General features: G+C 48.8%; 1 protein-coding gene across 8 annotated transcripts in view; it reads left to right on the forward strand.

Moving 5' to 3' along the window:
• Window positions 1–15440, forward strand: part of Sft2d1 (SFT2 domain containing 1) — a 115327-nt gene extending 99887 nt beyond the window's left edge. For 4 of the 8 annotated variants that reach the window (XM_017798678.2, XM_029564525.1, XM_029564524.1 and 1 more), the window contains 7 exons: window positions 3353–3412; window positions 4443–4526; window positions 6474–6580; window positions 10735–10795; window positions 11862–12061; window positions 14338–14437; window positions 15284–15440. In XM_017798678.2, coding sequence (XP_017654167.1) covers window positions 3353–3412; window positions 4443–4526; window positions 6474–6580; window positions 10735–10795; window positions 11862–12061; window positions 14338–14437; window positions 15284–15334 — 663 coding nt within the window. In that variant the 3' untranslated portion in view covers window positions 15335–15440. Of the gene's footprint in view, window positions 1–3352; window positions 3413–4442; window positions 4527–6473; window positions 6581–6976; window positions 7198–10734; window positions 10796–11861; window positions 12062–14337; window positions 14438–15283 lie in introns of those variants that run through there. The other 4 variants (XR_003849834.1, XM_008835113.3, XM_029564523.1 and 1 more) reach the window with 4 other exon arrangements.
• The last annotated feature ends 215 nt before the right edge of the window (window positions 15441–15655 follow it).

The following is a 15655-nucleotide window of genomic DNA, read 5'->3' on the forward strand; positions in this document are numbered from 1 at the left end:
TCAAGGCCAGCCTGGTCTACATAGTGAGTTCCAGGCCACCTGGGGCTACAGGGAGACCCTGTCTCAAAAAGACATATATATATATATATATATATATATATATGTATATGAACAAAAATTCTAAAACTTCCAATTTCAACATAAGAATGCCTGACTGCCCTTAAATGCTGGAGTTTGGACTTCAGCAGCTATAGAAATAGCTTTACTGTCTACTCCTGCCAGAAAAAGACATGTGAAATTTTACTTACGCTGTGTTATAGGACTTGTCTTAGTTATACCTGGAGTGTGTCTCATCTCCAGATGAAGCAGACTCTGTGGTTCCACTGCAAGTAGAAATCATAGACCTTAGGAATTCAGATGGTCCAAAATATATTTATTCTGACCACATGAAGAATCTGGGTGGAAAGAGATGCCATGAACCACCTTGTAGAATCCAGTAGAAAAAATTGTGAAATACTCAATAGACTGATTTCTTTGTTACGAAGAATGTCACGGGGCTGGAGAGATGGCTTAGTAGGTGAGATGCTTTGCCACCAAGCCTGATGACCTGAGTTTAATCATCAGAACCGACATGGTGGAAGGAGAGAGCCAAGTCCCACAACCTCAACACACACATGTTGACATGCGAACACTAAAATAAATTCTAAAAGAGTTTTAAAAAGATGTTATGGGGGCTTGGGAGGTGGTTCACTGGGTGACACACTTGCAGTGTAAAAATGAAGTCCAGAGCTTGGATCCTCTGCACCGAGTTAAAAGCCAGCCAAGCATGCAGCCTGCCTGTCATCAGTGCTGGGAGGTGAAGGTAGGGGATCCCTAGGGACAAGCCACGAACTAAATTAATCAAATCAGGGGCCCTGCCCCAGTAAATAGAGAGAGATCAAGGAAGACACTTGACATCAACCTCTGGCCTCTCAACACACATATATACACGTGTACCCACACACATGTGAACATACATACCCATATCCCATAGCTACATGCAATGCCCTCCCCCAAAGCCATGCAAGTGTCTAAGTGCTAAACCAGGGATGCAGTTAACCCACAGTATGTAGAGACCCTGCGTGTCTGACACCTTGAGAGCTCCAGCAACGAGAGGATTGGTGCTGGAGAAATGCTGTTTCCACTGCCTAGAGCCAGCCGTACGTGTGTGTGGAGCTTGAGGTCAACCATGGTGTCACAGCTCTTATTTTTTGAGACAGGGTCTCTCGCTGGCCTGGAACTCACCCACTCAGCGAGGCTTCACCAGCCTCCTTTGGCCTGGTCCTTTGCCTTCACCCAAGGGTGTTAGGGAGATTATTCGAGGCACCCCTGCACCCACTTCCTGGCTATAGTTTTATGGGCTGGGAGGAGGCAGGTTTGATGCAGAGACAATCTTGGCCAACAGCTGCTGACCAGTTAGCTCCCCAGACAGTAAAATGTAAAGAGGGGGGAGGGGCGACCTTTGAAGTTTGCAAAAAAGCATGACTTTGACCACTTCCTTTTCCTCTTCACCGGGTGTCCCAGGTATTATGCTGAGCCACCACCAGCTAACTTTACAAGGAGGGATGCATTTCCGCCCTTGGGATCTGTGCCCACAGCATTTAATGCAGTTCTGAATGGCTCTTCATGTCCCCAGGAGCACTGGGCTGAGCACATGGGAAAGTTCCTCAACTGGAGGGTCTGTCCAGGGCCCCATGGGTATCTGTGTACTGGAGGGTCTGTCCAGGGTCCCATGGGTATCTGTGTACTGGAGGGTCTGTCCAGGGTCCCATGGGTATCTGTGTACTGGAGGGTCCTAGTGAAGGGCCCCATGCACATCTGTGTACTATGAATGCATGTACCTGTGTACCCACAGCGCTCTGGGTTTGAGTTTAAGGTTAAGCTGTGAAGACACCACTAGGCTCCCTTCTTGTAGTTTCTGTCCAGGGTCCCATAGGTATCTGTGTACTGGAGGGTCTGTCCAGGGTCCCATGGGTATCTGTGTACTGGAGGGTCCTAGTGAAGGGCCCCATGCACATCTGTGTACTATGAATGCATGTACCTGTGTACCCACAGCGCTCTGGGTTTGAGTTTAAGGTTAAGCTGTGAAGACACCACTAGGCTCCCTTCTTGTAGTTTCCCGTATATAGCCTCTGCTTTTGACCTCAGAGGAATGGATGATAAAGAGTCCGACTGCAGCCGTGGGACTGAATGTTTCCTCTTAATTTCATATCTGAGTTTTAGGTTCCAGTTAATACCTTTCTTTCCTTTCTACTCTGCTTGCAGTATTATTCTATTTACAAAAGGACTTCAGGATTTTAGTTTTTCTGTCACTTTTAGTTTTGCATGAGATATTCTAAAAGGAGGTGTGTGTGTGTGTGTGTGTGTGTGTGTGTGTGTGCGCCTAACACCACTTACTTCTGGGGAGACCCTGCTCCTGATGGGTTGTGTGGCATTAGGAGGCCACTGGATCCCTCACTGCCAACAGGGCCAAGTGATGGAGTCTTGTGAGGGTTAATGAAGGAAGAGAAAGGGAATTATCTGCAGGCCAAGAGCCTAGGGCTGCCCTTGCTCTGCCTTCTCCCTCCCCACACCCAGTCTGTCTCCACGTCCCGTTGCTGATGCCTCCGTGTATATGATGTCTTGGTCACCATGATAAAATACATGACTAGAACAACTTAAGGGCAGAAGGATCCATTTTGGCTCATGGTTTAAGGCGATTCAGTCCGTCATGGAGAGGAATGTTGGCTGTGACTCAGGCCTGGACAGCTTGCTCATATCTGAACAGATTAGCAACCTCTCAAAACAGCGTCACCAGCAGGAAACCGAGTGTTCAAACTCAGGAAGCCATGGGAGGCATTTTATATTAAAATCCCACATAGCTTCTCCCTGTCTTTAGCCCCATCTCCTTGACTCCGCAGATCTTCAGTCAGGCCTTACACATCCTCACAATGAGCTTGGTGCTCAGCCTTCCCCACCTGGATACCCTCTGTGTCCCTCATCTGCCTTTCCCAGTCTTTCCCAGTTTCCTCCTGCATGTGCTGGCTCCGGCCTCCATCTTGAGAACAACTTTCTGATGTATGTTGGGCCCTCCTGGGGTCCATTTTTCCAGAGATGAGGTCCCTTCCTCTGCAGCTGAAGATAACCTCCCATGAGCTTTTGTCTCTGGTGGCCTGTGGGCTGCTTGGACACTGGTACCCACCATGGGGTCGGCTGGGGTCAGCACAGGTAACTCCCAGTCAGCTCACTGGTTTGCCAACCAGGACTTGGATAGAACCCTTTCTCTGGTATGTCAGAGCCCTGTGTGGAGTGAATAGGTGTTAGGTTGCCTGACAATGAAGCCCTTGGTTTGCAGTTTCCCTCTGTTTTTTCCTTTCTCTTTTTTTGATGTCAGGATGATACTGGCCTCATAAAACGACGTGGGAATCGCGCCTCTCCTCAGTCATCGTCCAGAGTGTGTAAAGTTTTGTGTTAATTATTCTTAAGTGTTGGGTCTAATTCTTTCATGAAACCATCTGGGTTGGGAATGCCTACATTTAATTTCTTTATGATTACCAAGGTTTCTCACTTGGGGTGCGGGTGTTTGATATTTGGGGAGCTCCAGGACCAGGCCATATGCCTCCCCTAACTTGCCAAATCTGCATGAGGTCATATCTGGTTCTCTGGCTTTCATTTTCTTCCCTTCGTTCCCGTGCCCAGCCTTGGCCTCGTTGGCTGCATTTACTCTGTTCTCGGTGTGCGGCTCAGGAACCTGTGCCCCTCTTCCTGCCTCTGCTCCTCACGTTCCCATGGGTCTCGGCTGCTCTCTGCTCCTGACTGTGGTGTGGTGGCTCCTGGGGATGTTCCTACCCACCTCACCAGCTCTCTCTGGGTGGCCGAGATCGATGCAGATGACACTGAGAAGAAGGGGAAGTGGCTGGGACAAGCCCAGTGTGGTGATATCACACAGCTGTCCAGAGCAGGAGCACAAAGGCTCAGAGGCTGGGGGTCAAGTGAGCCCAGCATGTCCAGAAGATGGAAGCAGGCCTCGGTCCCTGTGATGAGGGCAGGGCTGTCAAAAGGTGGTGGAGTTTGGAAGGGGAGAACATTCTGCACCTTGTTGAAAAGGACCACATGGAATGACCATGTGTCTTTAAACTACTAGTGTGCATCACCAGTAGAAAATCCGTTAGATTTCCTAGATCATGTTCCTGCTGCTGGTGAAGTGCTGTGGTCTTTACTGACGCAGGAAAGGGGCTCCACTCCTGTGTATGGCCTCCTGCAGTTCAGGCTGGCCAAGGAGGATGGTCTTGAACCCCTGATCCTTCTTTGCCACCTCCTGAATGTTGGGATTATAGGCATGTACCACCACACCTGGCTTCCTGGGGTGCTAGGGATCAACTCCAGGGCTTTGTGCATGCTAAGCAAGCACTCTACGACCCAAGCTACAATGCTAGCCCTGGTGTTGAAGTTGTTTGTAAGAGGACCTCTCATTTTCTTCTAAGAATCTTCTTTCTCGACTTACGGAATGGAGGAGAAGGTGCCAACAGCGAGAAGCGACCCGAAGACTGCATCAGGGACAGGAGGTGGTGAGTGTGTGCGACTCTGACTCCACAGTCACCGCTGCACCTTTCTGTGACCTTTCTCTCCCTGCTGGGCCTTTAGAACACCTTTATTCCTAGAAGAGGGCCAAAGGGTGGGAGGTGGGAAATCCGGAATCAGTAGTGGAGAAGGGGAGGAGGAAAGCTCAGGATGTCACTTTACCAAGGGATGGCGAAGGAGCTGGGTTGGAGAGCAGGTCACAAAAGCAGGTGTGTTTGGCTGGATTATCTATCTACAAACCCATCCAGCTTCTGTGAGTCTGCGGCTCTATCAAAGTGTGAGCACCTTGGCGTGCTGAGATTCTTCAAGCTCTGCAATGTAATGAGCAAGCTTCCCTCCAAGGCTGCCTTGAACTATGAAGGCTAGAAATGGACCATGTTTAATTTATTTACCAGGCTATAGGCACATAGAGCATTCTCCCAAGCTCAGGACCAGGTAAAAGAAACATTTGTGAGGATGTACTCATAAACAAAGTGATGCGCAGCCCCATACATACATCCCCTCCTGCGAAATGCAGCGATTCTACCACACACCCTTCTTAGGGACCGGCCTGGACTATATTGCGTCCCTCCCTCCCCTTTTTCTCGCTGCAGCTTCTCCTCCTCCCTCTCCCGTGACACTGGAGATTGAGCCCAGGGCTTCACACATACCAGGCAAGCACTTTAGCCACGAGCCACATCTCCAGTCCATTTAAAATTTTATGTTTTGAAACAGGGTCTCCTTAAGTTGGCACCCTTCTTAGGGACCTGCCTGGACTATATCGCGTCCCTCCCTCCCCTTTTTCTCGCTGTAGCTTCTCCTCCTCCCTCTCCCGTGACACTGGAGATTGAGCCCAGGGCTTCACACATACCAGGCAAGCACTTTAGCCACGAGCCACATCTCCAGTCCATTTAAAATTTTATGTTTTGAAACAGGGTCTCCTTAAGTTGCCTAGGCAGGCAGTTAATGTGCAATCTCTCAGCCTCATTCTCCATAGTAGCTGGGATGATGGGCTTGTGCCCCCAGGTCTAGGCAACCTCTTTATTTCCAGTTTCCTTTTCCTGAGCTGTGGCTATGTTGTCTGGTTGTCGCTCTAGTCCAGTCTGGGAGAGCCCACTTTGGTAGGACTGCATGTAACTGTGATGGCAGGTTCTGCCTGGCTCAGAGGAGCAGGGTGTGCTCCCAGTCCCAGCATGCCTAGGGTGGCAGTCTCAGTTTGGAGTGTTAGCTGAACTGTAGTTGACTCCCTATTGCAGGCCTCTGGGGCTGGAGCCTTTCCTAGGGCACAGACAGGCAGTCCCTTCACCTGCCCCGTCCCCAGCTTCACAACCCTCATCAGTTTGCCATCTGCTTTTTGAACCATCCTCTCCCCTGTCCCTGTAACTGTATTTGACTCTGGCTTTCTAGCTATTTTTGTAGGGTTTTTTTTTCTTTATGTAATATCCAGTGTGGGGCTGTAGCTTAGTAGCTAAGCTTATACTTAGCATATATTGAGGTCCCCCCAAAACAATTAAATCCTTAAGTAAATATAAATACTTTCTCCTTGTTTGTTAAAGAGTGGTTTAAGTCATATCAGTGTGTTGGGATTTTTAAAACATTATCCCAAACAGTGAACTTGATGCACCTTTCGCTGTGTTATTAAAATATCTTGTTTTTCCGGTGTTAGCCTGATGTAGGTTCCCTTGTGCCCTCCCACACCCCAGCCCTAAGTACTAACATCACACCTAGAGGACTGTGAAGCTGAGGAGGCAGGCAGGTGGAATGCCCCCCATACCACAGGCATCATCACGTAAATAGGGGAGAGCAGCTATTAAGACCGAACCATCTGAAAATCTGCACAGTATCAGTTAGTGCGGGAGATGTGTGAGGGGGTTTGCTTCCCCATCTGGGGGACATTCAAATGCTAGTTGCAAGGTGAGCGTGAAAAATGTGTTAAGATGAAATGTGTCTTACAGAACAAGACGGTTTGTAAGACAAACAAGAAGTCCCGAAGTGAGACGTATCTTAGTCTTTTGTATCAGATGTATTCAACTTCTCTGGCTAACATGGAATTTTCCAGAAGGTAAGTCCTTCCCTTTTATTTTGTTTTCTGAAGTGGGGTCTCCCTGTAGCCCCGGCTGGCCTGGACTTGTTATGTCAACCAGGCTGGTCTCAGTTTCATAGAACTCTGCCTGCCTCTGTGTGCCATCACCCCCATTTAAAAAAATATTTTATTTATTATTTTTATTTTGTGTATGTGTGTATTGCCTGCATGTAAGTGCACCCATGTCATGCAATGCCTGAGGAGGACAGAAGAGGCTGTCAGATCCCCTGGAGTTATGGACAGTTGTTAACTGCCATGTGGGTGCTGGGATTCGAACCCGGGTCTTCTGCAAGAACAACCAGTGTTCTTAATCACTGAGCCATCTCTCCAGCCCCGCCCCCTTTTTTTGACACATGGTTTTGGTTTTCTCTGCAGCCCAAACTCAGAATCCTCCTGCTTCAGTTTTGCAAGGGCTGGGATTCTGGTGTGAACCAGCATGCTCAGGTTTGGGCTTTCTTCCCTTCCCTTTCCTCCCACCCCCTTCCCTTCCTATAGAAGCCAAAGCCTGGCCAAGCTAAGCAAGTGCTTTACCACTGAGCTGGGTGCCAGGCCTAACGTCTGCTTCAAGTATGTCTGAACACTCTGGTCCCTGTCATCTTCCCCCTCCTTTTCACATCGATAGTCTAAGAAATTGTCACTCTACCAAGTAGTCTTGAAACTACCTCCTAGAAAAAGAACGTGTGTTCCAATCACGAGGGAGGTCCTGGTACAGTGTAACTGAATGGGAACTCCACCTCTGCCCCTTGAGGCTCTGGAAGAACGTAGGAAGGAGGAGGCTCTTCACCCTAGGACTGGAATGGTCAGCCCGTTAGTGGAAACCTGACTCTAGCAATGAGAACTCACTAGTCGGATGGAAGTAGACCTCCTGGTTACCCACACAGCTTTGGGATGTGCTGAGTGTAGTGGGGATGTCAAAACAGACAGTGCAAGTGACCAACAAGGCAAAAAGCAAAGTAAATATAACAAGATGCAGTAACGGCAGAGGCAAAGTGTTCAAAGCATGTCATCTCCATTTTCTGTGAATGAAAATAATCTAATCCCAGCTGTGGGTTAGGGCCTGGACCTAGTGTACCAGCTACTCTTCAGGAGGACCTTAGAGATAAGCGGTGTTCCAAGACCCTTATAGAAAAAGGGACCAAGGCTCCATATGGCAGGAGACGTGGGCTGGGGTCTCAGCCTTCTGGCTGCAGCACCCCCACAGTGCACGGTGAATACTCCCTGCAACTACATGAAGGTGGGCATTGTCCTCATGTTCCTCCAACAATGACCGAGGACACAATGAACCCTACAGGACCTGGCCTGAGGTTGCCGCCAAAGTGGAAAGAGTCAGGATTTGAACTTGGGCCATCAGGCCGTGGCCTTCCCTATGAGCTTCAGGAGGATAAAGTGAGCAGGAGGTTGCAGGCTGTGCAGGTGTCTACCACAGTGTCAGGGAGGGGGCGAGGCGAGGAAATGGGTCCTAGGGAACTGACAAAACAAGTAAGTCCTTTGTTGAGAACTCATGGGAGCAAGACTATCGAGAAAGTAGGCTGGCCTGGGGCGATGGCAACCAGCTCCAAACCTGGAGCTTTCTCCTCAACAAGGCACTCTGTCTGAGGTTGCCTTCAGATCCAGTAAAATGTCCTGAATACTCAACATGGGAGCTGATCCTACAGGAGGCCAAGTTCTTTTCCAGTCAGGACCTGTGTGGATCAAAGCCTCTCCTCTAGACTCCTCTGAGAAACTTCCTCATCCACCACCACAGGGCTGTTTCCAGGAGGCATTTAACAGAGCATCCACCTGAGGGAAGCCTGCAGATTCTTATAGCAAAGAAGCCACTTGCTGGTCATTTGGGGGTGGTGGGTGGTGTTGGGGGAGTGTTTCCCTCGTTTAGGGACCAATTCAGTTCCCGCTATTAGCATTTGAATTGGGCAGCCAAGCTGTTTTGATTGAAAAGAGGAGACAAGCCTTTGTTGTTGCAATTTAAGAGTAACTCATTTTCTGGCATCCTTTAATCAGCTGGAATGGGGGGAAATTGCCAGGGCTAGGAAAGGCCTGTCTGGCCTGGGAATATGACCCTCTTCCCAAGTGTGAGTCCCAGATCCAGCAGTGCCTGTGATCAGGTCCGCCCCCCCCCCAACACTGTCCTCTTCCTCAGGATTTCCTTCAGTACCTTCAAAATATTCTCTTTATCTTGGATTAAGCCAATCCACATGATTGTGGAAACGCAGGTCTTCCCTTCCTTCAGTTGATCCCCATTTCCACACACCAGGGATCAACTCAGGAACAATATCCAAATAACGCTCACTGTGCAGGGAGCGAAGGCCCCTTCAAGGGCGTGAGTTGCATGAAGTTCTTTGCATTATTTAATTCACAGGAACAGGAAATAAATAGCCTTTGGTACATAATAAAAACAAATTTTAGATTGAAAACACAGAAGGCCGAGTTTTCAAAAAATCCTGTTTGCCTCTTTTTCTCTGAAGTTAGTATGTTTTCCATTTTCTTACATCGAGTACATAGAGACAAAGGTCTGGGATCCCTGAAAATGTGGGTGACGCAGGGAAGCCCTCAGGAAAAGGCTTCTGGGACGTAGCTGTGCTTACCGAGTCACAGCTCAGTCACTACGTGGGCACCCATGCAGCACCCTCAGGTCTGTGCTGGTTTCCCTCCCCTCTTCTCCCTTGAAATGGGAGGTCACCTTTGTCTGAGACTGGCATTGGGGGCCACCTGTCACCTCTGCAGGAGCCTCATGCAAGGACCTCCTCTAACCCCCTCCTGGGTGCACACAGCCTGTACCCCGGGACTCCTGAAGTCCCTTACCGGAGCTGCATTCTCCAGCTGTTGGGGCTCCCTGTGTACCTCAAAGGCAGCGACCAGAGCTCACAATTAATACCCGTCCTCCCCTGGCTGGAGCGCTCTTCCCAAGAAAGCAATTTGTCAAACAGCTGTCAGAGGTGACAGAAGACCCTGGGTTTGCTTCTGCCTTGGTGTTTGCACGGAGACAAACGGCACCTGTCCTCTCCTAGCTCAGGTCAGCCAGCCTGGCTTGCTTTCCTTTGGTCTCTGGTGACCCTGGCTGTGCTGTGGGCTCAGCTGAGCCCCAGGGAGCCCAGCGTGGCTCACTTCGTTGCTGCAGATGCCCCGGGCACTCCAGGAGCAGCAACGAGGAAGGAAAGGGAGAGCATGCCAGGGTCTGCTGAGGAACACCAGAGGTACATTCTAGAGCCTGTGGCCTGAGCACAGCGCCGGGGCTGGCCTGCTGGTGCACACCTTTAATCCCAGTACATGAGAGACAGAGGCAGATGGATCGCTATGAGTTCAAGGCCAGCCTGGTCTACATAGGGAATTTGGGACCAGCCAGGGGAACACAGTGAAATACAAATAATTTCCCAAACAAACCAACAAACCAAAACAAAAATAGCAAAAGAAAAACTAGCCCCAGTACAATTAATGGACTCCTTGAGGCTGTATGAGGAAGTCTGTGCTTTGACCAAGGATTATCCAAGGTCCCAGGTCTCTGGGGCTGGCTGAGGCATTAGGAGTTTCCCTTAGCTCTGTTTCCAGAATGTAGGCAAGGGGACAAGGTGCGAAATGTGCCTTTAGTGCATTGTGAGATGTGTCTGCAGGGCACTTACATTGTGAACATCTTCCTAAGGGTAGATAGTCCTCTTTCTCAGTCCTGTGAGTAACTGAGTATATCACTTACTGCAGATCTGGAACCAGGCCCAGAGAGGCTAATGGGGTGCGTCATGAACAGCCAGAGTGTGGTTAGAGGGTACTGTCCCCCGAGCCTGTCCCAGGGCCTTCCCTCCAGCACAGTGCGCTCTTGCAGTTGATGTAGGCCCATTTTTATGCCAAGATTTATTTTCAGTACATGGTAAGATCAAAAGAAAAATACAGTGTCTGTGGCCTGAACAGCGGATGGATTGCCACACAGCTCATCTGAAATTCATGCCACCCATCCAGCATAACTGCACGCTCGCTAGGCTGCAGCTGCCTCATCACCGTGGCCTCCTGTGGGATGAAGCCCAGCCAAGGGCATCCAGCGTGAGGATGCAGAGGGCCTGTGACCAAAGCCTCTGTGTACTCAAGGAGTGCCAAGCCTGACAGCTTCCCCTGTGTTTGCTTTTCTCTGTTTGGTGCCACCCGGGAAGACTGCTGGAGAAGGACGGCCGCTTTGCAGACCTGTATGCTGAGCACAGAGCTGGAGGTCTGGTCAGTGTCCTATGGGCCTAGATGCAGCACACGTGATGTCTGTCCTGCCTTGGACATAGATTTGGGAAGTGCAGGCAGAGATGGGATGGGATGGATGGTGTCTCCTTACTGCAAGGCCTGAGGTGTCACATCTGCAGTTCCTGTGGGTGTAGGAAACTGCCTGTTGACACTGACCAGAATCAGAGTGAAGATCCAGTCCATTCATGACAAATTGTAATTCACCTCAGGATCTTATGTGGGGGTGGTCAGGGATGGACAGGATTGTTTGGGTTACAATGAAATAAAATCTTAAGTCCAGGGCCTGCAGATATAGCTCAGTTGACAGAGTGCTTCCCAAACATGTAGGAAATACTGGGTTCAAACCTCAGCATCACATAAACAGGGCATGGTGGCACATGCCTGTAATCCTAGCACTTGGGAAGTGGAGCCAGGAGGATGGAAAGTTCAGTCATTTTTGGCTACATAATGAGTTTGGCCAGCCTGGGCTATATGAGATCCCATCTCAGAGAAAACTACTGAGGGGTTGGAGAGATGACTCAGAGGTTGAGAGCACTGACTGCTCTTGCAGAGGACCTGGGTTCAATTCCTAGCACCCCCATGGCAGCTAACAACCATCCTTAATTCTAGTTCTAGAGGGATCTGATGCCCTCTTCTGGCCTATATGGGCATTGCATGACATGAGTGTACTTACCTACATGCAGGCAAAACATTCATACACTAAAAATAAAAATAAAATTTTATGAAAAAAATTTCTTACCGATATTGAGTCCAACTGAAAAGCAGAACAAATGGTCCCAGCACCTCACCTTTCCCCTTCGGGCCTCACTTCCTGCTCCTTCCCTTGTCACAGTGCGCCTGGTGATGGACAAGCGCTGTAGCCAGAAGAGGGGCCCAAGTGATGGTTCTTGGCAGTCGGGTGTGATTTTGTAGACTAGCACGGATCAGATAATGAAAAATTTAAATATGCATATGTACGTTAATGAGCATTGCCTACCCTTTCTTCCCAAATTCTGACCTAAAATTCTGTCTGAATGACAACGAAATGAGTGTCCTTTACTCCCAAAAGCTGGATTATATGGTCCCTAGTGGACTCATGCAGCAAGCGGAGGCCCCGCCCAGGGAGACAGGGGCAGAGGACCCTTTGCCCACTGGGCAGCAACCTCGAGCACCACCTGCACTCTGCTTTCTGAAGTGCCAGAGCCCAGCGAGTCCACAGAGAGGCTTCCACCAGAAGACAAGAGGACACCATGTGGTCCCGGGTGGCATGTAAGTCTCACAGTAATGATCATTAGGCTGGCGAGATGGCTCAGCAGGTAAAGTGGCTTGCCACCAAGCCCGAGTTCAGTCCCTGGGGCCCTCATCTTGGAAGGAGAAAAATTGTCTCCTGTGAGTTGTCCTCTGACTTTGACATGCGTGCTGTGGCATGTGTGTGCATGCATGCATGTGTATGCACACACAATAAATAAATGTAAAAAATAAGAGAAATAAAAAGTGAGAAATGAGGAAGTTTTGCCAAAAGCAAATAAATAAATGAAAAACCACACTGTGGCCTTTCTGTCAGTGGGAGGTGAAAAGACTCAGAAGTAGGAAATGTGAGGTCCAGATCTCACCCCCGGCCTCCTGCTTTGGGTCTCTGCCAGCCCCAGACTCCTTCCTCAATTGTCCTTGGCACTAACACATGGGCAGGTGCCCAGCCGCCGCTGCCTCAAGGCACCATCCTCCATCACAGCTTCTCTGGAGTCTGAGAGCATGAATTGTCATCTGGTCCCACCACCCTCTGCTCACGTGGAGCTCCTGGTGAGGACAGGATGCTGTGGCGCGGCTCACTGCAAGATGTCCTGCTTCTGCAGGAGCGGGCACACTGCACAGCTCCATCCTGAAATGAGTTGTTATCCTGTGGGGCAGTTTTCTTTTTGAAAGTTTTACAGTGCTGGGGATTGAACTTCAGATCCTGTGTATGTCAGGCAGATGCTCTACCACTGAGCCGCCTTCCCAGGCTGCAGTTGGTCTTCTCCCAGCTGTGAGCAGCGTACAGAGTCAGACCTGTCCTGCTCTTTCACAGCTGTGAGCCTCGGTCAGGCTCAGCCTCACTTTCTTCATCTTGCATAGCAGACGTGGTGATGCTTGCTCCTTGGGTTGTTGGAGGACCGAGTTCGGTGATGTAAGCAAGGTGTCCTACGTTTTGCCTGGCCGTGGCACCAGCTCTTTGAAAGGCTGGTCCAATCACACAGCACTTGTAACTCATGTCTAGTCCAGACCCAGTTCTTCACTGTCCTGACCAGTAATTTCATAAGAAGGGGGAACAGGAGCTGCAGGCTGCCAGCTGGTCCTGACCAGGTGTCACGCTGGTCTAGACACTAACACCGTGCTTATCTTCTTAGATCCCACAGCCTCCTGGGGTGTGGGACACTTGTGTAAGACAACTTTGGCTTGGAGTTACTCAGCTAGTGAGTACACAGCCTGACCAAATGCTCCCTGTGCTGATGACCCTGCTCTAACAACGACAAGTCTAGTCCCAACCTGGTCTCTGTTGCTGCTCAGAGTGATTTGGGGACCGTCACTTTTGGCCTCACTCTGGCTTGATGAGGCTTGGTACAGCCTTCTGACTGGATGCTGTTTTCAATCTGTTGTTACTTTGGCATGATCAGGGTCCACTTTTCTTTTCGGAGTCCTGTCCAGATTGAGTGCAGTGAAGGTTCTTAACAGTTTAGTAAAGCACCTTGTAACTCAGATGATGCTATCACACACTCATCCTTGAGATGCAGCTTCTTGTTCAAGGAACTGGCAGGGAAAATCCTCCATGTCTTTAGATTTTCAGCAAAGTTTCAGGACACATGCCATTTTTTTCCTATATAGACAAATGCACACACACACACACACACACACACACACACAAACGTGTAGACACAGATGCACACACACTGTGTTTTGCTGATAATGGCCCTTTACAAGGACTGGAATGTCTTACTAGAAGCAAATGCCATCTTAGCTAGAATCTGTGGCTCTCAAAACATCTGCCAAAGTGAAACTGTTAAATACAAAATGCTAATCCAAAAATATATTTACCTTATTTCTAAAGACCTAGAGACTATGATCTCCTCCAGCGCCAGTTCGTTTGTCCTAAAATAGTCTTATGGATTCAAGTCATTAGGAAAGGAGGTAGGGATAGTCACTAAATTGATATACACTCAATGTGAGGTTCACCAGGGCAACATACTCAGAGTCCCGAGGGACTAAATGTGGGAATGGATGCTTAAGACTCATAACCTCAGGGAGGTGACAGGTACCGGCACTTGCAGTTCACTGAGCATGATTAAGGACACATTATTGTCATGGAGAGAGGGCTTAAAGAAAGTTTTAGAAAAAACTTATTATTGACAAAGTCTGTGACCCCCAAAAGGTTAATATCAGAAAAATGAATGAAAAGGGAAAAATGTTATATTTGCAGAAAATAAGTATCGGTGTATCGCCATTTTGAGTTTATGCCCAGACAACAGCTTCAATGTGGTCTTTAAGAGAAGTCTCTCCTCTCTTTCCTGTAGGAGTGACCTTCCGGAGCCCATGAAGGGTGGATCTGCGCCTGCTCTGGTGGCCATAGCTCCCCTGACCTTGGAACACGTAATCCAGACCCATCCTGTGTTGGTTGGTTCCTGTCTTCTCTCTGCCAGGGTGGAGGCTGTGGCTCTCCATAAGATCAAAGGGCAGATGAGAGCAGGAGGTGGTGGAAGGAGGGGGAGGTGGAAGGATTAGGATCCCAGCAAGTGTGAGGTTCCTGAGGATCCAGGCTAGAGAATTAGATGGGCCAGCAGCCCAGAGGTGAAGTTCTAAAGCATCAAGGTAATGGTGGGCACTGGAGAGGAATGAATTGATTTCTAATTCCTGGGGCGTTGGAGTAAATGGCTAAGAATGAGTTAAAGTTAGTACACAATCCAGCCTATGGGTGCCATCCTCAGAGTTTTATACACGAGTTAGAAACAGTTATGTCAATGTATTTATTTTTAATTTTTTAAAAAATTTATTTTTATTGTGCTGGAAAGATGGCTCAGTGGTTAAGAACACTGGTTGTTCTTGCAGAAGACCCAGGTTCGAATTCCAGCACCTACATGGCAGCTAACAATGGTCCTTAACTCCAGTTCCAGGGGATCCAATGGCCTCTTCTGTCCTCCGTGGGCATTGCATAACACAGGTGCACTTACTTACAAGCAGGCAATATGCTCATACACATAAAATAAAAATAATAAAATATTTAAAAAATTATTTTTATTTTATATGTATGAGTGTTATGCCTGCAGGTAGGTAAGTGCACCTGTGTTATGCAATGCCCTCAGAGGACAGAGGAGGGTGTCAAATTCCCTGGAGCTGGAGTTATGGATGGTTGTTAGCTGCCATGTGGGTGCTGGGATTCCAACCTGGGTCTTCTACAAGGACAGCCAGTGTGCTTAACTGCTAAGCCATCTCTCCAGCCTTTTGTTCTTTTGTTCATTCTAGGAGGCCAAGACAGTACGTCGATACTGGGTGAATTATGTGGATGAAGAATAAGCTTGTATACAGTCTCTAGAGGAAAAGGATGAAGATGTCCAAACAGGAAACTAAAGTTTTTTCTTTAGTTCAACATTATGATAAACAGTAATGATGACATCCAATAAAGAAATACGTATCTCATAAGAAGTACACACTTGGTGGGGGGTGGCTGGAGAGATGGCTCAGCGGTTAAGAGCACTGGCTACTCTTACAGAGGATCCGGGTTTGGTTCCCAGGACCCACATGGCAGCTAACAATGGTTTATAACTCCAGTTCAGGGGCTCTGACGTTCTTTTCTGGCTTCTGTGGGCATTACACACATGAGCATATATATATATA

Source organism: Nannospalax galili, unplaced genomic scaffold, assembly GCF_000622305.1.
Source record: "Nannospalax galili isolate Female #2095 unplaced genomic scaffold, S.galili_v1.0 scaffold1157, whole genome shotgun sequence".
NCBI classification, from domain to species: Eukaryota; Metazoa; Chordata; class Mammalia; order Rodentia; family Spalacidae; genus Nannospalax; species Nannospalax galili.